The sequence below is a fragment of the Kogia breviceps genome, chromosome 7 (assembly GCF_026419965.1).
Source record: "Kogia breviceps isolate mKogBre1 chromosome 7, mKogBre1 haplotype 1, whole genome shotgun sequence".
NCBI lineage: Eukaryota > Metazoa > Chordata > Mammalia > Artiodactyla > Physeteridae > Kogia > Kogia breviceps.
Window position 1 is genome coordinate 101,485,706 of NC_081316.1, and position 27,029 is coordinate 101,512,734.

Sequence of the window (27,029 nt, forward strand, 5' to 3'; positions counted from 1 at the left end):
TCATCCCCCTCCCCCATGTTACCCCTTGAAAGCTTCCTTTTGTTTTTTTTGCGGTACGCGGGCCTCTCACTGCTGTGGCCTCTCCCGTTGCGGAGCACAGGCTCCGGACGCGCACGCTCAGCGGCCATGGCTCACGGGCCCAGCCGCTCCGCGGCATGTGGGATCCTCCCGGACCGGGGCACGAGCCCTCGTCTCCTGCATCGGCAGGCGGACTCTCAACCACTGCGCCACCAGGGAAGCCCAAGGTTCCTTTCTTGAAGGAGAAAACTGTGTCTAGAAAAGAAAAAATGCAGCCTAACCAGGTGTGGGGGTGTGACGTCTTCCGCCTTCCTTTGAAGTTGTGTTTTTGTCTGTGTAGTTAACTAACATGTTTTTGGCGTTTATTGGCTTATTGTGAATTAGCATTATGTCAGTCACAATATGTCCAGTGTCTCAGTCATCAGGCCCTTTCAGGTAGGAGTCAGCTCCAGTTTACTAAAAGGAATCTGGGGTTTAAGTAGATTAAGAGCTGGGATTTGAACCTAGGTTTGTGTGGCTTAAAAAAAAAAAAAAAAAAAAAGAAAGGAAAAAAACCTTGACTCAACAATTATAATAACTATTTCAAAAAATATCCCAAGCTCTTTAAATATGCTTTATCTACACATTTTATTTTCGCCAAAGGCTTTTTGAGTTTGTTGGACTCAAGCATCTGAGTCTGGTTATTTTTACATATAGGTTATATATGTATGAATCGATAAATATGCAGATATTTTTGCATAAGTTAAATTATTTCCCGGTTATATTAAGTATATACATTTAACTTTATCTATATATGGATATAACTTACATAAAAGCAGGGTGGGGTGGTACATATGTCCTGGTTTCACTGCTGTGCCACATTCAAAGAAATACAGTCCTGCAGTCAGAAGTAAAATAATTCTGATTTCCACTTGTATCTCTTGAAGAACATTGCCAGAACTGGTTTGTAACCAAGAGTAGTGCCTGGGAAACCTCTCGCTTCTCCTTTCAGTCCACAGAGGCTCCAAAGCTTCTTTCTATCTCAGCCCACACAATACTCAACCCGAACTTTGCCTTTGCTTTCTCTTCTCCCACTCTCTCCCTTGTCACAGCTCTCTATTATGTGGAATAATTTAACCCCTTTACTCATGATTTAGATTCTCTACCAGATAGCCTAGGAGCTGACCCAGAAAGCCAGAAGACATTCTACTTAGGATCCTGAGGGGTGGAGGTGAAGGTGGGGCTGGAGGGAGAAACACAGTGAAAAGTCAGACATTAGCCATTTCTTACAACAGTTGCAAATGAGAAATTTTAGTCCTTGTTAGGGCACCATTTTATTTATATATATTTATATTGTTATTTATATTATATATATCTATATTGTATTGAAATGCTTGGCTTACTTGTACATCAGTGTATCGTTCGTGGTGCCTTTTTAAGATTTAATTTCCACAACAGCCAGTAGGTAGCTACTATTTTTCTCCCTGTTTTACAAATGAAGAAACCAAGATACACAGAAGTTAAGTAACCTATACGAGGTCCCACAGCTAATAAGGGGTAAAATGAAATGCAATTGAACCCTGCAGTCTGGCTTCAGAATTTATCCTTTAAGACAATTGCCAAAACTACTTCTCTTATGAAATAATAAAGTTTACTGAAAGTTTTCAACACTTACTTTAAAAAAACAAGTTGGGGGTTGACAGACAATAAGATACTGTCTAAAATGTCTCTCTGTTCTGAGTCTTTTTCTTGCTCTGAATGGCTGCTGTTGTAGTTTGACTGTTGACCAGGTCTGGAACCTTTCTGGTGTGTGAAAAATCTTTGAGGTAATGGGATTTGGAAGACGTTCATTTCCTTTCCTACTTTTTCAGAATGAATTATCACTTCCCTTAAATGGGTAGGCAGTTGATGTTTCTGACACAGAATTGGAATGCATTGAATTTACAAAACACGAAGCTGCAAACAAGAGAACACACATGTGGAAGAACAAGATCGGGCAAGGGAGTATGGGAGCGATAAGTAGTCTGTCTCTTGTCTGTGCATGCGGTGCGTGCAGCCTGTGGGCTTCCTTGCCATTGCTTGTGCGCCTTTTTTTGGGTTTTGGTCTATCACTTCCCATTAGTCAAGATCAGGATTAGCTGTCCCTGCGACCGTGAAGGTACCTACTTCTTTAGCCCTTTACCCTTCTTCCGCTCCTCACTGTGCCTACCACTTACTGGATTCACTTAAGGAGTGACCAAGGATGGCAAATATTTGGAGCCTGTTCTGCCTCAGTTCCCGCCTCCTGAGCCCAAGGAAGATACCACTAGTTGAATATGAAGTATTTTTGAGCCTGGATTTTGCTTTGGCATCCTGCTCAACAGTGCCCTTAGGGTGTCCTGGTTCAAGTGCAGGCTCTAAAGTGGTATAGACCACTCTTCAAAACCCACTAGCTTCACCGTGTATTCACTGAATGACTCTGGGCAAATTATTTCTCTCTCTCTCTCTGCCTGAGTGTCGTCCTCTGTAAAATGGCTATATCTCATCAGGTTGTTGTGAGGATTAAGTGAGATGACGCATATAAAGTGCTGAGTATAGTGCCTGGCAGATACCTATAGTGGCTACCAAGTGACATCACAGGAAATTGTGGAGTCAGGAGTGCCAAGAATTGGTCCCTCCACTGAAGCAGCCATTAAGCTGGCAAAATCTGTCAGGGTCAACTTGTTCTGAACTCTGGACTCTAATAAAAAAAAACCCTTATAGTTGTTAGGGGAATGCTTAATGAGGAAAGAGGCTGCTGAATTTTGACATACATGAAAATCTGTCAAGTCACTGGCTGACCACTGAGAGAACAGAAGAGAGACTTCAGTGACCACATTCAACAAGGAACGCAGTCGTTGCAAAACTAGTTTAGAAAAGTTACTAGACAAATGGATGATTGCAGCCCTCAACAAGCAACAACAGCGTACCCTGATGAGAAGGGAGAATATGATTTCCAGAGTCACCATGATAATATTGAAAAGGTTAATTTTTCAACAAATATTAGACATACAAAATAGGAAAGTATGGTCTATTCACAGGGAGAAAGAAGAAATTGACAGAAACTGTCCCTGAGGAAGGCCAGCTGGAAGTTGGCATCCAGTCACTGAACATTGGCATCCTGGAATTTAGCATAACTATTAAAAGAAAACGCAGTTGCATATTACAGGAAATATCATGCTTATTTTTGGTGTTATATTATATTATGAGTATTATAAATATTTTGCCTATTTCTCTTAGTGGAAGTTACCATTAGGGGAAAAATGACCAGTTTGCACCTGAGAAAAGTTAAAATTGAGAAAACTTTACTTTTATATCTGGCCTTAAAAATATACACACTCTCACCATTCCATTGATTTAAAAAAAATTTTTATTGGAGTATAGTTGATTTACAATGTTATATTAGTTTCAGGTGTACGGCAAAGTGAATCAGTTTTACATATACATATATCCACTCTTTTTTAGATTCTTTTCCCATATAGGCCATTACAGAGCATTGAGTAGAGTTCCCTGTGCTATACATTAGGTCCTCATTAGTTACCTATTTTATATCCATTGATTTTTTAATGCTCACATAAATGAATAAAATTAGATGACATTTTCTGTATTTTAAGTTAATCACTCATTAAAGACATGTTTGAATTTAACACATTCATTATTCTTGCTTGAAGCATAGCGTATTTGGTGTGACAGAAAATAATGCCTTTATACCATAATCTTTCCCTATCCTTGGCTACTCAGACATGGTACATTCTTATTTTCTTCCCCGTCAAATACTGCTGGTGTTGCATCTAAACAAAAGTTTAGATTGACTGCAGAATTGGCTGTCGACATGTTAAACTAAGAGCCAGAATTCCAAGTTACACCCAGACCAGGTTACAAAAAGCCTAATTTGTGTCCTGAGAGACCCAGCTGAACAGCGGTGAGTGCGCTGGCAGATACCTATAGTGCCCTCCACTAAGTGACCCTCAGGTCTCCATTTGAGTCTGAAGCAGTGGCAGTAGAGTTGTACCTCTGAGCACGCAGAGTCTTCATTCACACAGGTCAGAGCCCTGGCTTGGGACTGAACACAGAAGGATGCAATGGAGGCAGAAGCAATTGTCCCCCCAGCTTCCTTCTAGAAGAGGAGTTTGCTGGTGAGAAGGACGAGCAGGATCTGAATGGCATCTCTCATGGGGCTGAGGAAGGCTCTGTTGGCTGAGCTTTTGGCTGTGGTTCGGATTGTGGTTAACTTGGGGGTTGTGGTTAGTTTGTGGGCCGGGTTTGTGGTTAGTTTGTGGGTCAGGCTTGTGGTTAGTTTGTGGGTCGGGTTTGTGGTTAGTTTGTGGGTCGGGACTGTGGTTAGTTTGTGGGTCGGGCTTGTGGTTAGTTTGTGGGTCGGGACTGTGGTTAGTTTGTGGGTCGGGATTGTGGTTAGCTTGTGGGTCGGGGTTGTGGTTAGTTTGTGGGTCGGGACTGTGGTTAGTTTGTGGGTCGGGATTGTGGTTAGCTTGTGGGTCGGGGTTGTGGTTAGCTTGTGGGTCGGGGTTGGGGTTAGCTTGTGGGTCGGGGTTGGGGTTAGCTTGTGGGTCGGGGTTGTGGTTAGTTGGTGAGTCGGGGTTGTGGTTAGCTTGTGGGTCGGGGTTGTGGTTAGCTTGTGGGTCGGGGTTGGGGTTGGGGTTGGCTTCATTGTGGAGATCTTGGTGGTCAAGTCTGAGGTTGTCCCTGGGGAAAAAAATGGCATCAGTACCTCTTTTGGGTGGTGAGTGGGCACTAGAGAAACGAGGCTAATGTGACGGAATGCTGGAGCCAGAGTTCATGGTCAGAATTCAGTGAACACTTTGCAAGGGCCAAGTGTATGTAGAGGAGGGGAAACTAGGGGTACAGGATGTTAAGGAACTAAAAATAAGAAACACCCTGACCTTAAGATCTATGGAAGAAGGAATTTATACTGAGCTTACATAACTATTGAATTTGCTGTTGGGAAGGTAGTCTGCCTTCAAATGTCCTCATGTCCTTAATATTATATTCGATCAATCAGTGCAAATATGATCCAGAGTGGTACAATTTTATTTATTTTTTTTTGCTAATTTCACAGTTTCCATGTAAAGGTTATAAGAACTAGACACCATCCAGACTTGAGGACTTTGCTTTAAAGGAAGTGGAAGGAGGCCCTGTCCAAATGCTTGAATCCCTTTTTGTGGTGTCTGAGGCATTGGTCATTTTCACAGGCGGTGATCTGACCACATGTTGGTTCTGTGAGGTTGCCTTGCAGAGAAGCAGAGGAAGCCAGGCCTACGTCCCTGGGGGTTTGTCTGATCCTGGAAAACTGGAGCTTGGCAATGATACTTCCAAGGGTCTGAGTGACCCACAGAGGGGACTCTTAAGGACGAAGAAGGGAAATGCCAAGTGATTTGCGCAGACCTGTACGTTCTGCCCCCTTGCAGGGTGCCTTCCAGCTCTGTGGCATTGTCTTATCTCATTTAGCATTTCCTCAGGGCAAATGTTTCTCTAGCACACCACTGAGCCCAAAGTCTGAACAGAACTGCTTTCTTCTCCTTTTTTAAAATCTGGATTTTATTAGCACGGAGCTAAGGAGTCCTGACTAGAGGCAAACTTTTTTTTTTTTTTTCTTTCCTAGCATCTATAGGAATGTTCATTTCAAAAATGTCCTGGAGAAAGAAAATAACATCCCCAACTTTTCACAGAGGGGAAGCCACCAAGGAAACAGTTAAGGCTTTCATATAATAGTTTCATTAGGCACAATCACTTTAATATTTGTTGCTGAAAATAGATATGCCTTTGATCACATTTGCAATGCTTGACTGACAGGAAAATGGGCAGCGTACTAGATGTATTTCAGTGTTTGGGGGCTCACGAGGAAGACCTGTTATCTGGATACTGAGAAAGACTAATGTTACTTGTTCTTGGTTGAAGCTTGTATTTAAAAACTTCATTAAAAAAAGATTGTCTTTATAGTTTTAAAGAAAGTTTAAGAAAAGTCGAGAAAGGTATAAGATGTGGAATTTGAGTCCTCGTTTTGCCATTTACTTTCTGTGTGCCCTTGGGCACATTACCTATCTTTTCTGAACCTCAGTTCCTTGAATTTGTTTTTGCTTGTGTGTGTGTGTGTGAGAGAGAGAGAGAGAGAGAGAGAGAGAGAGAGAGAGAGAGATAAGAGAGAAGGAAGGGTGCAGAGAAGGGAGAAGGGCAGGGGGCCTCAGATGGTTTGCAGTTGAGGACTACAGCCTGGGAAAGGCCAGTGGAAATTCCTGGTGGTTGTGCTGGAGGCCAGAGGCCACTCTGAGAACTAATGAAATTATTGGTTTTCTATGCTATCAACCCTGCTTTGTGCAAATCTCCCTTCTCATCCCTTAAACCCTTCGGTATAAATTCTGCTATACCAATGAAGGCTCTGTGTGATGTGGTATTCTTGTGAAAATTGAGGAAGGAACCAACTTCCATATCCACGTCTGTGTGGTGCTGAATGGAAACAGCTCCTGAGGAAGCCGGCGTCTGGAACCACAAGTGACCATGAGAATCCAAGGCCCCTTGGAATTGGCTTTTGTTTTCCATAGGGCACAGGTTAAGGGGTTGAGCTAATCTTATGTAGACCTCAAGGTGCTGGGAGACTCAACTGGTATCTGGGTAACACATGATTAGAAGACTGTTTTCTAGGACATTCACAAGATAATTTTCTGGGCTGATGGGCTTCACTGCCAGATATGTAAATAGACTGCAGAGGAACTTACCATTTCTTCTCAGCATCTTAAAAAAAACTCTAGCCATGTTGTGGAAATCGACGGTGAAGACTCTGTGGAGGGCAAATTGATGAGAGATAATGGTGAGGAGTTCACAAGTTCAGCTCACAGTTGCTGCCTTCCCAGGGGACCCCAACCTCTTAGTTCCTTTTGTGCTTAAATTCTTTACAGCACAAGTAGCAGATCGTTCAGTACTGGTCCGCTGTGTACTGTCTTGACCAAGATGTTCCACAGTTTTGCTCCAGACACGATCATGTCCATCCCTCTCCCCTACCAGCACCAGCACCCTGAATTCCCCACAGGCTGACATACATGACAGGTCTTTGTTCAGGCTAGTCTCTCTGCTTGTAATACCAGTCCCGGGCACATCTGCCCACAGACTCGACAGTAGCCTCTATGAAATTGTTTCTCCTGGTTGTCATGGACCCAGACAGAGCTCCGTCAGAGAGACATGCCCCCTCTACTGCACTGCATTGCTGTGAGCCTCTCCCCCAACTGGAGGGCCAGCTCTTCGAGGGCAAGTTCTGTTGTCAACAACGCCTGACACGTAGTGTCATAGCTGCTTAATGTTCATTAAATGATCTGTACAGCTTGGTCTGTTGTTCTGATATCATTGGGTCCATTACTATATCAGTCTCTTGTTCATACATTGAACGATTAATGAGAGTGCACTACATGCCAGTCACTGTGCTCAGTGCTGAGGGAACAGTGGGGAACACAGCAGGCGTGGTTCTTACCCTGGAGACTTTAAACGAATAGTCGACTGACAAGTAAGTGATTGCAGTCGTGACATGTGCTCTGACGAAGCAGTGGCAGTGATGAGAGTGAGTAAACAGAGCGGAGCTTGATCTGGGGGTTCAGGGAGTGCTTTCTTTTTTTTTTTCTTTTCTTTTTTTTTTTTTTTGTGGCACGCGGGCCTCTCACTGCTGTGGCCTCTCCCGTTGCGGAGCACAGGCTCCGGACGCACAGGCTCAGCGGCCATGGCTCACGGGCCCAGCTGCTCCGCGGCATGTGGGATCTTCCCGGACCGGGGCACGAACCTGTATCCCCTGCATCGGCAGGCGGATTCTCAACCACTGCGCCACCAGGGAAGCCCAGGGAGTGCTTTCTGAGGAAGTGCTGTGTAACCTCAGTAATTATTTCTGTATAGGCCCTGCCTCGCAACCCTCATTGTAAAGTTTGGTGGGCAGGAACCTCTTCCCGTTGCCTTTTGTGCGCTACTCAGCGTAGGGGGCTTCCCCCATCATATGTGCTGCTCCCCTCCCCTTGTCAGCCTCGCTGATCAAGGCTGCATGTGTACATCGTAAACAAGCAGAGAGGCCAGTGCATCACAGCAGGTGCGAGTGAGGAAGGGTCTGGAGACCTCACTGTTGGTGGGACTGTGCTGTTTCCATTGAAGATTGTCACCACCGTTTGGTGTTTTATCTGTTGTTGCGTGGAGTGTGGAGGCCTTAAGGAGGTGAGATGAAAGGAAAACCATTGCCCTCACTAGCCCTGGCTGGCTTCTAAGGGGCTGCTGTCATCGTGAGGCTGGGTTGTAGCAGCTCCCTTTGGATTTTAGTCTTGCAGGTCGCTCTGTGGGCATAATAGCACCTCCTCCAGAGCCAGCTAGGTCCGACCAGGCACGGGCATGGCTGGAGAGGCTGGAGTGACTTGGCACCATCACCATCTCCGCTGTCTACAGAGACTTGGTGGCAGTTCACAGTGGACATGGCCTGATGGTCAGACCTGCCCTTTCAGTTCAAAAGGGCAGTCTGAAAGTGTAAGGACCTCTCAACCTTTGGTTCTTAAAGTGAACTTGAAAATAAATCCCTAGCTGGGAGGGAAGTTTTTTGTTAAAGTCCCCAGGTGGCCTCACCTCAGAATCTGAGTGTGTCCATTTTGTGCAACAGGAGGAAGCCAGTTTTATTGTACAGTCATCACACTTTCTGCCTGCAAGCCATTTCCAAAATGAATCTATGTTTTAAAAAATGATTCTCTGTGTCATGGTGAAACCGAGTCCCCCTAAAACTGAGATCCCCTGCTGAGTTTGTGATTAACCACTCTATCAAAAACTTTATTCTCTTTCTTGTCCCACTCCCCACCCCCATTCCCCTTAGGACTGAAGAGTATCAAAGAAACGGGGGGGACTGAAGCCAAGCAGGACCCTGGGGGCCCACCCTAGTACAAAAGCCCATCCATGTCCCTCCATTTCTTGATTGTAGTGAAAGGCTTTAGTCTCCTAGACCCTCCTCGAGATCCAAAGAGCAGACTTAAGCAGTTACTAATTAGGGAAGTGAGGGAATGCAGAAACAAAGGAAAGCAGTCAAGAAGTAATACTTCAGTGATAAAACAGAGTCCTAGTTCTCCTAGGTGGGTACATATAACAATCTGACACATATCTTTGAGTTGTTCTGCAGAAGCTAAGACCCCTGCCCGAGTGGAGGATGGTGACTACATGGTGACCACAAGCACATAGACCCCAGACTGGTTGGAATCAGAAGGTTGATGATTCAGATTCCTGAGGCATCACCCTGTTACCTCACCACCACCAACCAATCAGAAGAAAGTCACGCCCCCTGCAAACTTCACCCCAAATGTGGCCTTTAAAAGACCTTCCCTGAAAGCCATTGCGGAGGCCGGGTCTTCTGAGCATGAGCCACCTGTTCTCCTTGCTTGGTGCCTGCCATAAACGCAGCACTTTCCTTCACCACAACCCAGAGTCAGTAAATTGGCTCTGCTGTGTGGCAGGCAAGGACCCAAGTTCGGTTCGGTAACAATGGGAGCTGAGCACTCCTCCTCCAGGCTCTTGGCTACTGGCAGCTTCTCTGCACCCCCAGTTTAGCAAGGGCTCCTGGAGGACTGCCCTGGGGGTTGGCAGAGAGGGAATGCTCAGGTGGCCAGATGGTTTCAAGACGAGTGTCTTTATTTTTAACTGTTTGCTGCTGCTGCCCCCAACCCTGCCTGGCTCTGGAGTACTGTCTGCCCCAGACTAATAGGAATGAATTGGGTGGGAGTAGGAGGGAATATAGAGAATTTTAAGCAAACTGGGTGCCAGTGACAAGGATTCTTTGCTTGACCAAACTTTAGTCAGGCTCTGGAACCTTCTCCTAGGCCCATCTGCACACTTCCTTCCTCATAAGTCAGTTTAGCAAGAACCTTCCAACCTTGATATCTGATCACCTTTATTATCTGATTGAATTCCTCATCCTCTACTATCCCCCAGGTGATATCGGATCAGCTTGGCCTCCCTTAAGCAAGAATCCTGTTAGGTCAGTTTAGCCAGAGCCCCCTTATGGGTCTTGATGTTTCCTCCTAGTGATTTTGAGGAGACTTGTTCCATACTGAGGTATGGAACATTGAGACTTGTTCCATACTGAGATCTCTTTTCTCTTATTGCAATAGTCCTGAATAAAATCTGTTTTTGTTCATTCATTCATTCATTTTGTTTTAACTACTATCCAACTCTGGTTTTCTTTAACACCAATTCTTTCTGTTTATGTTGAGCATACCTGGTGTGTGTGTGTGTGTGTGTGTGTGTGTGAGATGTATAAACGTCTACAGATAAAGGTAGGACAAAGAACGGTGAGGCAGAAAAGGAGTACAGCTACTGAATTATCCACATCATATCTGGATTGTATTTTGAGTCCTCCAAGGTCGGTATAAAACTGTACAAACATAATATGAAATTGTAAAAGCCCAAAGCAAATCATATATGGATAGGTTCTTACCGTAGCTTGACTGCAGTTATGTTCATGGAACTAGGAGATACCCATTTTGCCTTGAAGAGCTTGCTGTATGGGCTCTTCATGTGGTATAAGACGCTGCTGTTGCAATACTTGTCAGCTTTTTGCCAGGAGCCAATGACTGATTTGTGCTGGTCTATTGCTTGCAGGACCACAGAGCTAATACTGTGATTCACAGGAACTGACACTAGGAAGAAATGAGAAGGAAACAATCAGCCATCTGTGCAGTAAGACAAGAGATGGGGGTCATGAAATCAAAATTAAGTGTGAAAAAAGAAAGTTACAAGTAGTATGTAAATATAGTGTGGTCCCATTTTTGTGAAATAAGTTGAAAAACGTCTGGAAGGAAATACATCAAGATATTAACTATGGAGATTTCCTGGTTGTGGGGTTATAGATGGTTTTTATTTTCTTCCTAGTTCTTCTTTGTGTTTTCCAAGTTTTCTACAGGAAAAGGTGAACAAAAGAAGACCTGTACTCTGGCCCTGGTTTTGCTACGTATCAGGGATGAGGTCCTGGCTGACTTTTAACCTCTTGAGCCCTGTTCCTATCTGCCAGATGAGAGTTCTGCCCTTCTCTCAGGAGGAATGGACTGTGCGGAGAGAAGGGGTGGATGCATGTGAAAGGGTCAAGTGGGCCTCTTGGGAAGTGCTTCAAGAAATAAGGAACTGTTACTGCTAAGTCAAAGCAAAGCTTATTTCCTGGTTCCAGAAATGCTGATGTTCTTGGTCTTTGTTGTTGAGAGTGAGGGAAGTGGGGGCCTCTGAGACCCAGAGGCCCTAATCCAGGTATCCAGTCCAAGTACCTGCCAAGGCCCTAATCCAAATACCTCCAAGTAACCATTTAGGGTTCCCTGACCCCCTCCACTCAGGTGAGTCTCACCTGTTGACCTAGCCCAGCATGTGCCCAGGGGACCCCACTCACACTTGTTAATTTCACCTGTTATTTTCAGCCTTCTGATGTGTAATGGGGAGGGAATTTCAAGAGACTATTTCAGTTTGTCCATTTCCTCCCTTAGAAGATCCCTTCTGAACAAATTTCTCAATGCTAGGGTCCTCTCAGCCAGCAAATTCTTTTAAAGGCTTCCCCTTTACAAATTAAAGAAAATTGATCTTGTAGCACAATAGGATTAGAGACAGTCCTGGATCTGAATCCTAGCCCTAACATTTAAGACCAAGTCACTTCACCTCCGATCCTTGGTTTCTTTCCTGTTCAACATTCACTCCACAAATATTTATTGAATGCCCGCTTTGCACTAGGGTTGGTTCTAGGTCTGAGGATAATGACATTATCTCTTATTGTATGGAGATCATGATACCTTATCTTGAAAGGTTGCTGGGAGACTGAAGAGAAGAATGTAAAGACTTTAATACTGGTGGGTGTTGGATAAGTTGCCATTGTTATTCTTAGCACGAAACATTTCTCTGTTCTGTTTGTTTTTGCCAGTCAAGGTTGCTGAGCCAGATTCCCCCCCCACTCCCCCCAAGCCCCGTCCTGACTTGCTCAGTGAGAACCTGACATTTGTCCTAGATGTGTGTGCATGGTGGTGAGGTGGATGGTGATGAGCGACGGTGTCATCCAGTCATCAAGCCTGTCAGCTCTCCCCTGGGCTTGCCTTTGTCCTCTCTTCTGTTTTCCACCCCTCTCTCTGGCTTACATCTGCCTTTCATCCCTCCTAGTTATCTGTATTATCCAGATTCCTGGCCTCCACAGTCCCCTCCCTTCAGACTTCAACCTGATCAGACTTCCACACTCAACACTTCCATCAGGACACACACCTGTCCAAAACCTTCAAAGTGCTCTTCTAGAGCCTCTACACGTTTCTGGTTTTATATTTCCGCTTCTGTTGCTTGCAGTACCCGGCGCGTGGCTCTTTTGATCCTCATAACCCAGCTCACTCCACTGTTTCCACCCCCACTCCAGGGCAGCCAGGCTTCCTCTGCTTCTGTAGACACACCTGGCTTGCCTGCCCCTGGCCTTTGTTCATGTCTGGTGCCTGTCTGGAATCTTCCTTCTTTCTCATCTCACATCACATCCCCACTTACTCTCCAAGATCCTGCTGATGTCCCACCTATGGACTCTTTTCCTCTCACTCCTGAATCATGTATTTTTTTTTTTTTTATTATTGTAGAGTTGACGACTTGTTTTTGTTTTTTTGCTCTATGCGGGCCTCTCACTGACGTGGCCTCTCCCGTTGCGGAGCACAGGCTCCGGACGCTCAGGCTCAGCGGCCATGGCTCACGGGCCCAGCCGCTCCGCGCCATGTGCGATCTTCCCGGACCGGGGCACGAACCCGTGTCCCCTGCATCGGCAGGCAGACTCTCAACCACTGCGCCACCAGGGAAGCCCTAGAGTTGAGGACTTAATTACATTCTGGCTTGTACTACACGCTGTAGTTTCACCTATGTATCTGGCCAGCCCAGTTTTGGGCACCTGGAGGGCACTAAATAAATACTCATTGATTGATTTTTAAAAAGTTGTGCATCCAGTGTTGCATAGTGCCTTAAAGCTGAAGGTTCAGGAAAAAAAGGCAAGCAAGTTACATTTCTCTTGCCCACGGAAGTAAAAAATGGAGGCAGATGCTTAGCCAGTACAGTTGTAATATAAATGCTACTACCTTATGAGTTTCTTTGACTGATACCCAGTCAGACCCAGAGAACCTGTTCTAAGATATTGCCTGAGATGCAGTTGTGTCTTGGAACCAGCCAAACCATTTGTACATGTCTTACCAATGTTAACACAAACCCTGAAATTTAAAAAAATTTCAATATTAAAATGAGAAGCAGTTGGCTTGTGTGGGCATTTACTCAGTCTCCCCAAAAGTCCCGAGTCCCAGCAAGTGCCTATAATGACACAAGCAAATCATGGAGCCTGTTGTGTAATTCCAGGTGTGGAATCTGGTACATCACATCTCCGAGGGCATAGGATTTTGATTCTCAGCTAAAATAGTTCCTATAGTGAGTCAGTTTATCACAGAGCTTTAGCACATTTCTGTTCTGAGATGAAATCACATGAAGTTTGGGGAAGTACATGACACGTAGTAGGCGTTCAGTGAGCCTTAGTTCCTCTTCTCCTTTCTCTCTGCTCTACCCGATGCCTCTGTAAATGCTGTGATGTCCCCCTCATCCAGCACGTTCCCTTTCAAGGGGTCTTATGGATCATCTTTTGATTCTTCTTTCTTCTGTCTTCCTACTTTCACATGGCTCCTCTGCCACCCCCACCTCCAACCCCACACCCCTTGCATCTTCACAAGATAGGTTTCTTTTTCTTCCATTTCAACATCAAAATTCTTCACCTCGTGATGTGTTAACTTAAGTCAGAGGTCTGAGATCTCTGACCGTCCAGGTCCTGCTCTGTATACAAGGTCACACACATGCCCTCCCGGTCCTCATCTTGAATCACAAGATTATCCTCCCTGCCCTGTTTAGGACAAGATCTGCTGCCTGAGGGAGTGGGATGTAGGGAGACCCACCACATCTGAGGCACTTAGTGACAGTCCCCCAGAAAAAAATAGAAAAAAGGACTAGCCAGGCTGAGTGTGTGAAGGCAGGCCATAGTCATTCTCCTGCTGAAGCCTGGAATCTGTAGAGCATGGGTATAAGATATCACTCTGGTGTTCTCTGCAAAATTTGGTTTGAGTTCTAAGAAAGGCAGCATAACATGGTAGATGAGGAGACAGGCTCTGAAGCTGGGTGGTCTGGCTAGACAAAGCAGGACAAATCTTGGCTATTATTTAGGTTCAAATATTAGCTGTGTAACCTACTAGTAACCTTGGATAAAACTTTAACTTTCCCGTGCTTCAGTTCTCATCTGTAAAATGGGGAAGATAATAGCATTTACCCTTAGAACAGTACTCAGCACACAGTATGACGACTTAGCTCTCATTACTGTAACTGAGAGACGTATAGTGTAGTGGTTAAGAGCAGAGTCTCTGAAGCTAGAATGCTAGGGTTCACATCCCAGGTCCATCATTTAAGCAGCTCTGTGACCTGAGCAAATCACTAGCATCTCTACCTCTGTTTTCTCATTGACACACAGGGAATGACAACAGTATCTACCTAGTAGGTCATTGTGAGGACTAAATATATTAGTACATGTAAACAGCCATATTAAATTTGTTGTTATTATGAAAGTTATTTGAGAGCAATTGCCTTGACTTGTAGGTTTGACTGATCCCAAAAGGGATGTCTGTAAAATATTTCTAGGCACCTCAAAGAAAAGCACTGGATTAGGAATGAAAAGACTAAGATTCAAGAGGCAGTTCTGCCACTTCTTAGCTGTGAGACCCTGAGCAAGTCATTTGGCTTCTCTCAGCTTCAGGCTCCTCATTTATCAGGTGGGATAGTAATACTTTCGCTGTCTAGCTCACTAGATTTTCCACCCATAGACTAAAAGTGAACAGCGTCTCCTGGAGTTGTGCCGTATACAATCATCCATGGTGGCATTGTTTCATCAAGTGGACGGGAAAAGACTACAAACTGTGGCACAGTTTTTATCCCTTAAAATAATAAAAATGCCCCCCCCCCAATACAGACTGTTTTAAGTGAAAAAAATTTTAAAAGCCCAAATTATTTAAGTGAAAGAACTTGCCGCAGTTGTGCTCTTGCTGGGACTCGGTTAACCTGAGTGTTGGGATGTAATGACTCCCATGGCTCAGGTTCACACAGGGGACATGCAGAAATAGGAAATAGTCCCACCCAACCCATCCTCTCACATGTTCTCATTCTCCTTCTTTCTGCCTCTGTGTCCCAGACGGGTCAAAAACACATGTTTGGTTTGTGTCACTGAGAGCAGGGATGGAGGGATATGTTCTGCAATTCCAGTTTTATCTACCCTCAGAGAACAGAGGACAGCAGAGAGAATGGCTTCTACTTACCTGTGTAGACTGTATTGCTTTTATAGATGTTTGGGTTGGCATGGATTCCTGAGTAAGTGGTGGCAATGACCTTACGGAAGAACATGCAGTTGTCATTGTGATTTGTACAGCTGGCAGGAGAACACAGCAGTCCAAGGCACAGAAACAGCCCCAGTGGCAGCAGCAGGGACCCGAGGATTGTCATGGTCTTGATCTGTTTGGAAACGACTGGGCCTGGAACTGGGTAAGAGCTACAACTCACCCGTTTATATATGCTCTGGGGCTGGAACTTCTGGGTGAGGTCATACATGCAAATCTCCTGCCCACTCCTCCCTAAGATGAACTGGCTTCTGGAATTTGGCCCAAGATATCACCAGGAATGAATCTCCTTGTATCTGTCACCATGACCCTTTGCCAATTCCAGTTTTGCTCATGAAGGGGAATGTACTGATCATGGTTTTATTTTGCCTCTCATTCACCTCGGCATCTGACACTTTAAGGATGCTGTGAGAAGGGGTTAATACCGGCAAAGTGAAATTCAGAGTTGAGTAATCATCACATACCTGTCCTGTTTAGGAACTACACTCTTCTCCCTACAGGAAACTCAGGTATTAAAGCACTTTTCTTCATGGAATATTACATATCTTTTCCAACTCTCCTTAGTTGAACATGTCTCCTGTCCCAGTTCATTTTGTGACTGTCATAGAACTAGAAAAACTGTGCTTCTGGATTTATATTTGTTTCTTTGGAAAGAAACAGCTTTGGTTCACCTTGCTCCTGCCTGACACTTTCCTCTATACTACTGTAGCACAAGGAAACTACCGAAAAAAATCAGAAAATATGTTTTTTTCATACTTCTTCTCTGATTTTAATTCACTCACTGAAGGAGAAGAGAAGAGAGATGTATTCTGTGTGAGTAGAAAGAAAACAAAAAATGTAGAATTGAATCAAAGAGATATTTATAAATGTTTTTTCAAGAGAAGCACTTACAGAATGGTGGAGTGAGGACCTCTGAAAAACCTACTCCTCCATAAAAGCAATGATCAAAACCAGTTTAACTCAACTTTTTCAGAACTCTAGAAATTAAGCAAAGACTTGCAACAATTCAAGGAGCATTTGTTTAAGAAAAATGGCTGAATCTCATTAAACATAGTGAGCATCGAGGCATTTTAACATGCCATGTTCCCATCCCTCTTACCCCACCTCTTCAAGTAGCCTTAGAAACCAACAGTCTTGCAACTATGATAGCCATGAAGACCAGCAAACTAGCAGCCAATAGGGAGGGGACAGAATGGGCTTGGAGTGCTCCAAAAAGCTTCATTTCCAGAGAATTGTCACTATATGACCTGTCTGCAAATTGCCTATAAAGCTGAATTCTCAGGGCTTTCAGAACTTTCTCTGTGCAAACAGCCTTATTGCTAGGGTATTTGTTGAAAATAATCAGTGGGAAGTTTTTAACATTGCAGCTGTCTGGAGCAGTGGTTGCAACTGGCACTAACAAGGACCTGAGCAAAAAATTTAAAAGAAAAAACTGGGACTGAGATGTTGGTTGGGGGCCTTGGAAAACTCTGACAAATTCCTGGAATCTAAAAGGTCATCTGCATGTACAGAGCTATGCACATGCCCAGAAAAGATCTGAGAAAGCCCTAATCTCTCATCTCTGGCTGACCTTGGGGGTCTATACAAGTAAGAAATGTAGGCAAAGGCCGAGTTGTAAACTGCCTATTTGACCAGTGAAGGCATGCACACAGAGAGGAGGTTGGCAAAGGTTGAGAGACTTATTGGTTCAAGACATTTAGGAAATCTCTGTCTATTCATTAGCTGACCACTAAGCTAACTAAGCAGAGACTTCAGTGGTCACACATAATAAAGAATACTGACTTTGCAGAATGAATTAATTCAGAAAAGTTGCTAAATAAACAGCAGCAGCAGCAGCAACAACAAATAATAACAAATGCGAACTACGACAAACCCTGGGAAGGATGGGAATCTGGTGTACAGAATCGTCAATGGTCACATTATATTTTTTAAATCTTCACTTTTCAACAGAAAATTATAAGACATACAAAGGAACAAGAAAGTTGTGTTCTGTATACAGAAAAAAACTCCCAGCCAATAGAAACTGTCCCTGAGGAAGTCCAAATGTTGGACTTACTAGACAAAAACATTAACTCAATCATTATAAATATATTCAAAGAACTAACAAAAGCCATGTTTAAAGAATAAAAGAAAAGTTTAAGAATGATGTCTCAACAGAAAAGAATAAAGAGATAGAAATGGTAAAAAGGACCATACAGAAAATTTGTAGTTGAAAAGTATAACTGAAATGAAAAATTCACTAGAAGGACTTAAGAACAGATTTGAACTGGCAGAAGAAAGTATCAATAAACTTGAAGATATTCAGTGAAGATACTGAATAAATTTAACAAACGAAGTGCAAGACTTGTATACTGAAAAGTATACCAAAGAACTCATAATAGCCGAAATGATCTTGAAACAACAACAACAAAGTTGGAGGACTCACGTTTACCAGTTTCAAAACTGCAAAGGTACTGTAATCAAGACAGTGTGGAAAGATGGTGGAGTAGAAGGCCAAGCGCACCTCCTCTCGTGGGCATACCAAAAGTACAGCTATTTACAGAGCAGCTATTGATGAGAAACACTGGAGTCTACCAGAAAAGATCTTCTATAACTAAAGAAATAAAGAAGGAACCACAAGGAGACAAGTAGGAGGTCAGGAGTTATCAAGACCAATACCCCTGAGAAAAAAATGACAATTGCAGAGGTTTTTCACAAGAAATGAGGAATCTGAGCCCCATATCAAGCTCACCATCCTGGGGGTCTTGCACTGGAAAAACAACCCCCCAGAATGTTTGGCTTTGAAGGCCAGCAGAGACCCACAGGGTTGGGGGAAATAGAGACTCTACTCTTAAAGGGTGCACACAAAATTTCACATGCTCCAGGACCCAGGGAAGAAGCAGTAATTTGAAAGGGACCTGGGTCAGACCCACCTGCTGATCTTGGAGAGTCTCCTGGAGAAGCAAGAGGCAATTGGGGCTCACCCTGGGGACATAGACACTGGCGGCAGCCATTTCTGGGAGCTCATTCTACCACAAGGACACTGGTACTGGCAAGTGCCATTTTGGGGTCCTCCCTCTAGCTAATGCCGGGACCTTGCCCTACCCACCAGGTTTTTGGCACCAATACTGGGACACCTCAGGCCAAGCAACTACCTGTGGGGGCCACAGCCCCACCTACCAGCAGGCAGGCTACCTTAATACCCCCAGAGCCTACAGGCACCCCGGTCAAGTCCCTGTCCACTAGAAGGCTGAGGACCTGGCCCCACATACTAGTGCACACACACTAGACCTGGAACGCCCAGGGTCCTGCAGCCAGAGGTCCCAGGGCCCAAGACAGGATCCAAATCAATAAAATCAGAAACAAAAAAGGAGAAGTTATAACCAACATCACAGAAATATAAAGGAGCTTAAGAGACTACTACAGATAACTATATATTAATAAAAATGGACTACCTAGAAGAAATGGACAAATTCCTAGAAATGTACAAATGGACAAATTCCTAGAAATGTACAATCTCCCAAGCCTGAACCAAGGTGAAATAAAAAATATGAACAGACCAATTACAGATAGTGATATTGAATCAGTAATAAAGAAAAAACTCCCAACAAACAAAAGTCCAGGACCAGATTCCTTCACAGGTGAATATTAGCAAACATTTAGAGAAGACTTAATGCTTATCCTTCTTAAACTATTCCAAAAAATTGCAGAGGAACTTCACTGAACTCATTCTACAAGGCCAGCATCACCCTGATACTGAAACCTGACAAAGATATCACTGAAAAAGAAAATTATAGGCAAGTATCGTGGGTGAACATAGATGCAAAAATTCTCAACAAAATATTAGGAAATCAAATCCAACAATACATTAAAAGGATCGTACACCATGGCCAAGTGGGATTTATCCCAGGGATGCAAGGATGGTTCAAAATCTGCAAATCAGTCAATGTGATACACCATATTAAAAAAACTGAAGAATAAAAATCATATAATCATCTCAATAGATACAGAAAAAGGTTTGACAAACTTCAACATCCATTTATGATAAAAACTATCCAGAAAGTGGGCATAGAGAGAACATATCTCAATATAATAAAGGCCATATATGACAAACTCACGGCTAACATCATGCTCAATGGTGAAAAGCTGAAAGCATTTCCTCTGAGATCAGGAACAAGTCAGGGATGCCCACTCTTGTCACTTTTATTCAATATAGTTGTGGAAGTCCTAGCCATGGCAATCAGAGAAGAAAAAGAAATAATCCAAATTGGAAAGGAAGAAGTAAAACTCACTGTTTGCTGATGACATCATACTATACATGGAAAACACTAAAGGCACCACCAAAAAACTGCTAGAGCTCATCAATGAATTTGGTAAAGTTGCAGGATACAAAATTAATATACAGAAGTCTGTTGCATTTCTATACACTAACAATGAACTATCAGAGAAAATTTAAGAAAGCAATCCCATTCACAGTAGCATCAAAAAGAATAAAATACCTGCAAATAAAATAGCTAAGGAGGTAAAAGACCTGTACTCAGAAAACTATAAGATACTGATGAAAGAAACTGAAGACAACACAAACAGATGGAAAGATTTACCATGTTCAGGGACTGGAAGAATTAATATTGTTAGAATGACCATACTACCTAAGGCAATTTACAGACTCAATGGAATCCCTATTAAAGTACCACCGACATTTATCAAAGAACAAGTAAAAAATAATTCTAAAATTTGTATGGAAACACAAAAGACCCCAGAGAGTCAAAATAATCTCAAAGAAAAACAGAGTTGGCAGCACCATGCTCCCAGCCTTCAGACTGCAGTACAATGCTACAGTAATCAAAACAGTATGATACTAGCCCCAAATCAGACACATAGATGGATGGAACAGGATAGAGAGCCAAGAAGTAAACACCGACACTTTTGGTCAATTAATCTGTGACAAAGTAGGCAAGAATATACAATAGGAAAAGACAGTCTCTTCAATAAATGGTGCTGGGAAAACTGAACAGCTACATGTAAAAGAATGAAACTAGAATATTTTCTCACTCTATATACAAAAATAAACTCAAAATGGATTAAAGACCTCAATGTAAACCTGGAAACCATAAAACTCCTAGAAGAAAACATAGGCAAACCCTCTTTGACATAAATTGTAGCAATATTTCTTGGATCTCTCTTAAGGACGAAGGAAACAAAACCAAAATAACCATATGGGACCTAATTAAACTTAAAAGCTTTTGCACAGCAAGAGAAACCCTTGACAAAAGGAAAAAACAAGCTACTGAGTGGGAGAAAATATTTGCAAATGATAAGACCAATATCCTTATCCAAAATATATAATATCCAAAACATCCAAATCCAAAACATGTAAACAGCTCATATAACTCAACATCAAAAAACCCAACAATGCAATTAAAAAATGGGCAGAAGACCTGAATGGACATTTTCCTAAAGAAGACATACAGATGGGCAACAGGCACATGAAAAGATGCTCAGCATTGCTAATCATCAGAGAAATGCAAATCAAAACCACAATGAAATATCACCTCACACCTGTCAGAATGGCTATCATCAAAAAGACCACAAATAACAAATGCTGGCGAGGATGTGGAGAAAAGGGGACCCTAGTACACTGTTGGGGGGAATGTAAATTGGTGCAGCCACTATGGAAAATGGTATGGACATTTCTCAGAGAACTGAAAATAGAATCTACCATATGATCCAGAAATCCAAACAAGATGAAAACATTAATTTGAAAAGATACATGCATCCCAATGTTCATACTAGCATTATTTATAATTGCCAAGATATGGAAGCAACCTAAGTGTCCATCAACAGATGACTGGATAAAGAATCTGTTTTATATATATATATATATATATATATATATATTTATTTATTTATATTTATATTCCATTGTGTGTATGTGCATCTATCTATCTACTATTACATATATATATATATATGTGTAATAGAATAGAGTATTACTCAGCCATAAAAAGGGATGAAATTTTGCCATTTGCAACAATGTGGATAGACCTGAAGGTTATTATGCTTAGTGAAATAAGTCATACAGAAAAATACAAACACTGTATCTTATCACTTATATATGGAATCTGAAATATAAAACAAATGAATGAATATAACAAAACAGAAAAAGACTTATAGATTTAGGGGACAAACTAGTAGTTATCAGTGAGGAGAGGGAAGAGAGAGGGGCAAGATAGAGGTAGTGGATTAAGAGGTACAAATTACCATGTATAAAATAAGTAAGCTGCAAGGATATATTGTACAACACAGGGAATGTAGCCAATATTTTATAATAACTTTAAATGGAATATAATCTATAAAAATTGTGGATCACTGTGTTGTACACCTGGAACTAATGTAATATTGTAAATCAACTATACCTTAATTAAAAAAGGACAGTGTGGTACTGGCATTAGAATAGACATATAGATCAATGAAACAGAGTTGCAAGTCCAGAAATAAACATATAATTTATGATTAACTGATATTTTGGTCATTTAAGATAAATTTTATTACATGAAGATTAAACTTCTGTTATGAGGAGATTCATACAAGATTAAACACCTTTTCCCAATGAATCTGAATAAATGAATTTTACTGAATATATCTTCTAGAGTGCTTTTGATGCAGGTTGCTTCAAAAAAGAGTGAAATCATTTTGAATGTTAGAATTAAAACAATTTACTTATGTATTGGTCCTATGACTCCTTTTATGTAATTAAGAATTCTTATGAAATAATATATTTATGTGCTTGGAAACACTCTCAAACTCCATTTTGTCTTGAACCTTATAACCTCTTCTACCCATCATACATTCTTTTTTTAAAAACTATTTAAAAAAATTGGTGTATAGTTGACTTACAATGTTACACTGGTTTCAAGTGTATAACATAGTGATTTGATATTTTTATACATTACAAAATGATCACCACATGATTAACTGATTTTTGACAAGGGTGCCAAAACAATTCGATGGAGGGAAACTAGTCTTTTCAACAAATGGTGCTGAGAAAACTGGGTATTCATATGCAAAAGAGTGAAATTGGACCCCTATGTCATACCATATAAAAATTAACTCAAGGTGGATCAATGACCTAAATGCTATAAAACTCTTAGAAAAAAACAGAGATGTAAATCTTTAAGACCATGGATTAAACAACAGTTTAATAGATATAACTTAAGGGGGTGGGATAGGGAGGGTGGGAGGGAGGCTCAAAAGGGAGGGGATATGGGGATATATGTATACATATAGCTGATTCACTGTGTTATACAGCAGAAACTAACACAACACTGTAAAGCAATTATACTCCAATCAAGATGTTAAAAAAATAAAACAAAACAGTTTAATAGATATAATGCCTAAAGCAAAGGCAACCAAAGCAAAAATAGATAAGTTGGACTTCATCAAAACTAAAGTCTTTTGTTCTTCAAAGGACACTATCAAAGTGAAAAGACAGCCCAAATAATGGGAGGAAATATTTGCAAATTATATATCTAATAAGGGCCCAGTATCTGGAATATATAAAGAGCACTAACAATTCAACAACTAAAAGACAAATATCCCAATTTAAAAATGGGGAAAGGATTTGAATACTTTCTCCAAAGAAGATGTATAAATAGCCGATAAGTACATGAAAAGATGCTCAACATTATTAGTCATTAGGAAAATGCAAATCAAAACTACAAAGTGATACCACTGTGAAGAGATACCACTTCACATCCATTAAGATGGCTATAATCAAAATGACAGATGATTACATGTGTTGGCAAGGATATGGAGAAATTAGAACTCTCATGCATTGCTGATTGGAATGTAAAAGGATGCTGCCATTTTGGGAAAGAGTTTGGCATTTCTTCAAAAAATTAAACATAGAGTTACTATTATATGACCTAGCAACTTCACTTCTAGGTACATACTCAAGATAATTAAAAACATTGTCCACACAAAAACGTGTACATGGTTGTTTATAGGAGCATTTTTTGTAATAGCCAACGTGTGAAAACATCAAATGTCTGTCTACTCATGAATGAGTAAAAAAATGTGACATATCCATACAATGGAATATTATTAAACTATAAAAAGGAATGAAGTACTGATAGATGCTACAGCATGGATAGACCTTGAAAACATTATGCTAATTGAAAGAAGCCAGACACTAAAGGCATCTATTCTATGATTTCATTTATATGAAATATCCATAATACACAGATCCATAGAGATAGAAACTGATTGCCAGGGACCTGGGTGACAAGGAGAATGGAAAGTGACTGCTACCTGGTTTGGGTTTTCTCTTTGAGGTGATGGAAATGTTCTGGAATTAGATCATGGTGATAGTCTCAAAATCTTGTGAATATACTAAAAACCACTGAATTGAATTTTATGGTATGTGAATTATATCTCAGTAAATTCTTTTATTTATATACTATTCTGTGAAGTCAAGTTGGGGTAATAGAAAGAATGAGACAGAACTTTAGTATTAGATCCTGTTTAGAAACCTGGCTTTAGGAGAGTTTTAATCTTTCTGAGCTTTAGTCTCCACTGCTGAAAATTGAGGCATTAATACCAATCTTACATATTTTTATGTACATTAAATGAGAAATATATGTAAACTGTTTTGGGGGATGGGGTGGGTCTGACATATAGCAGGTGTATAACTCATGGTAATTTATTTCCTTCCTTCCTTCCTTCCTCTCTCCCTCCCTCCTTTCCTTCTTTCCTTCCTTCCTTCCTTCATACCGGATTAAGGCGCTGGATCAGGAGAAAAGAAAATATAGGAGTCCTGCTATTGATATGGAGACAATAGTCTAACCTTCTCTATGAATTGTGGGCAGAAGACTGGGGGGATGGGGAACAACTCAGAGGGGAAAACTCTGATTTAAGCAGAAGTCTTCCATTCATTCAATGCAATGTGGAGCTCAGCCCAAGAGAGGGTCTGTAGGACGTCATCAACTTTGCCTCTAGGAAGGAGGGAGCTATTAGCTACAGGGACAGCTGTTGACAAAACAAAGTTCTTTGATTCCAGCCAGAAATGACTTGATTTTTCTTGAGGACAGGGACCACAAGAAAACTAGTTTTTAAAAAATGCACTCCTTTGGGCTTCCCTCTCCTCCACCCCTTTCTCTGAAATTTTGGACTCTATTTCCCGGAAATGTGCACTTTGAAAAAACTCCATAGGTGATTCTAGAACAGTGCTTTTTAAAACTTTAATGTGTATTCAAATCACCTGGTGCATTTTGCTAACATGGAGTTTCTGATTCGGTAGGTCTGGTGTGGGGCCTGAGGTTCCTCATTTCTAACAGTCTCCCAGGTAATACCAAGATGCTGCTGATCCATGGACCACACCTTGAACAGCAAAGGTTTAGCAGCTCATCTGTGTAAAACAGATTGAAGCTGAATGTTAGACTAATTGTTAAAGTTGAAAAAGCTGGGTTCTGTGACTGTACCGTGCACCCCAAACTTTCCAGTCCGCCTAGAGCTTATCTGCTGAAACTCTTCATGCTCTAGAAAGTGTGGTGGGCATTTCAGTACCTGGTTGCTTTCTCTGGGAAGTAGAGCTATCAGAGAGGAGAGGGCAGCTGCTCTTCTAAGGTCAAAGTCTGAGAGGAGGTTCTCTGAAATTCACCAGAAGCAACCACTGGCGACTGCAGGAATCATCAGCCAGAGGTGCTTCGGGGCTTTGGATCCAGTCTCCTGGGTATGTCAGAGGTGTTTGGGATGCAACATGGGCATCACGGGGGAAAGAGCGCAGGCTTTAGAGTCAGAGAGGCCTCAGACCTCATTGTAACCTTGGATTGTGCTTCACTTATGAATAAGAGAACTATCTGAGCCACAGTTCTCTTATTCATATAATGGAGAAAATAATACCAGCCTTGAAGGACTGTGCCAAGCTTTAAGAGATAATGCAGGTAATGTGCCTGCCACAGTCAGTGGCCTGTAAGGAGTGGTTCTTAGCCACTGATGGCAGGTCACAGTGCAAATCTAAGAGGAAGGGCCACCAGGGAGAGGGAGGGGCCAGAGGATGTTGACTCTCATTTGTTTGCTCACAGTGGGTGCTTAAGTCAACACCGTTGATTTAGGGACTGATTGGGTTGTACCCTTTGGCTCTTTGGTTCAGGGTGGTGGATGTTATGGTTTTTTTAAAAAGTAATTTATTTATTTTTGGCTGCATTGGGTCTTCGTTGCTGCGCGCGGGCTTTCTCTAGTTGCAGTGAGCGGGGGCTACTCTTCGTTGCGGTTCGCGGGCTTCTCTTGTGGTGGTTTCTCTTGTTGTGGAGCATGTGGGCTCTAGGCGCAGAGGCTTCAGTAGTTGTGGCACGCAGGCTCAGTAGTTGTGGCTCGTGGGCTCTAGAGCATCGGCTCAGTAGTTGTGGCGCACAGGCTTAGTTGCTCCACGGCCTGTGGGGTCTTCCTGGAGCAGGGCTCGAACCTATGTCCCCTGCATTGGCAGGCGGATTCTTAACCACTGTGCCACCAGGGAAGCCCGATGTTATGCTTTTGAGGAAACTGTAGTGTGGATCCTTTTGCGGATCCTTTTGCTTTAGAGGATAATCTAGTGGTCAATTTTTCAGAAGATGCAGAAAAATACAGGATTGATCATTCTTTTTTTTTTTTTTTTTTTTTTTTTTTTTTTTTTTTTTTTTTTTGCGGTATGCGGGCCTCTCACTGTCGTGGCCTCTCCCGTTGCGGAGCGCAGGCTCCAGACGCGCAGGCTCAGCGGCCATGGCTCACGGGCCCAGCTGCTCCGCGGCATGTGGGATCCTCCCGGACGGGGACACAAAGCCGTGTCCCCTGCATCGGCAGGCGGACTCTCAACCACTGTGCCACCAGGGAAGCCCCAGGATTGATCATTCTTGATCAATGTTCACTTGTCTTCATGGAATGAGGGAAATGAGAGTAAGATGGTGATATTTTAAAAGAGAACACAAAAATTTATTTAATTTCAAGGTCTGCCTTTTATTCCAACATTACAGCTTTTTGACATTTTATTATTAAAATGTCCTTTTTCTTAAATGAAAATACCGTCCTCGTAGATTGTAGATAGTAGAACCCCCTCCCACTCATCTGTTTATTTTTTAAATGTCCTTGTTTGGCAAAGTAAGAAGAAAGTTGGCTTTATTTGGAAAGATTGACACCCTATCTAGGTCCCTGAAATCCAAAGTCTGGAAATCAAGGTCTGTGAAGACTTTGCATCATATCTTCCCCAAATGCCTTGTGGTAAGAAGCTGGGATTGCTGGCTTTTAAGTAGGAACTGGAAAGCTGTCTCTGGGTGAGTGTCAAATAACTCTTTCTCATTGAGTGCCAGGTTGAAGCTTTTAATGGATTCCAACATTAGAATCCACAGTCCCCCCACATTGAAAATTGGTTTCATTCATTTTTGAGGGCACTTCGTGGTCTGGTTTGGTGGGTGAAGAAGTGAAATGAGACAAGAAGAGAAGTCCAGGCTCAATGCTCCCCAACCCCCAGCAGAAGAGGGACTCAAAACAGCATCCCAGGGCTTCCCTGGTGGCTCAGTGGTTGAGAATCCGCCTGCCGATGCAGGGGACACGGCTTCGTGTCCCCGTCCGGGAAGATCCCGCGTG

At 42.3% G+C, this 27,029-nt stretch overlaps 2 protein-coding genes across 5 annotated transcripts in view; one reads left to right on the plus strand and one right to left on the minus strand.

Annotated features, from left to right (window-relative positions):
* The window catches only part of PTS (6-pyruvoyltetrahydropterin synthase), a 300,260-nt gene that overhangs the window by 20,194 nt on the left and 253,037 nt on the right, over positions 1–27,029 (plus strand). The gene's annotated exons all lie outside the window — the stretch shown is intronic.
* Positions 4,133–15,570, minus strand: PLET1 (placenta expressed transcript 1). The gene is made up of 4 exons (XM_059070271.1): positions 15,357–15,570; positions 10,466–10,667; positions 6,747–6,808; positions 4,133–4,719 (listed from the first exon to the last, which is right to left on the minus strand). Exons 1-4 carry the CDS (start codon positions 15,538–15,540, stop codon positions 4,133–4,135), a joined length of 1,035 nt encoding a protein of 344 aa, XP_058926254.1. The 5' UTR covers positions 15,541–15,570.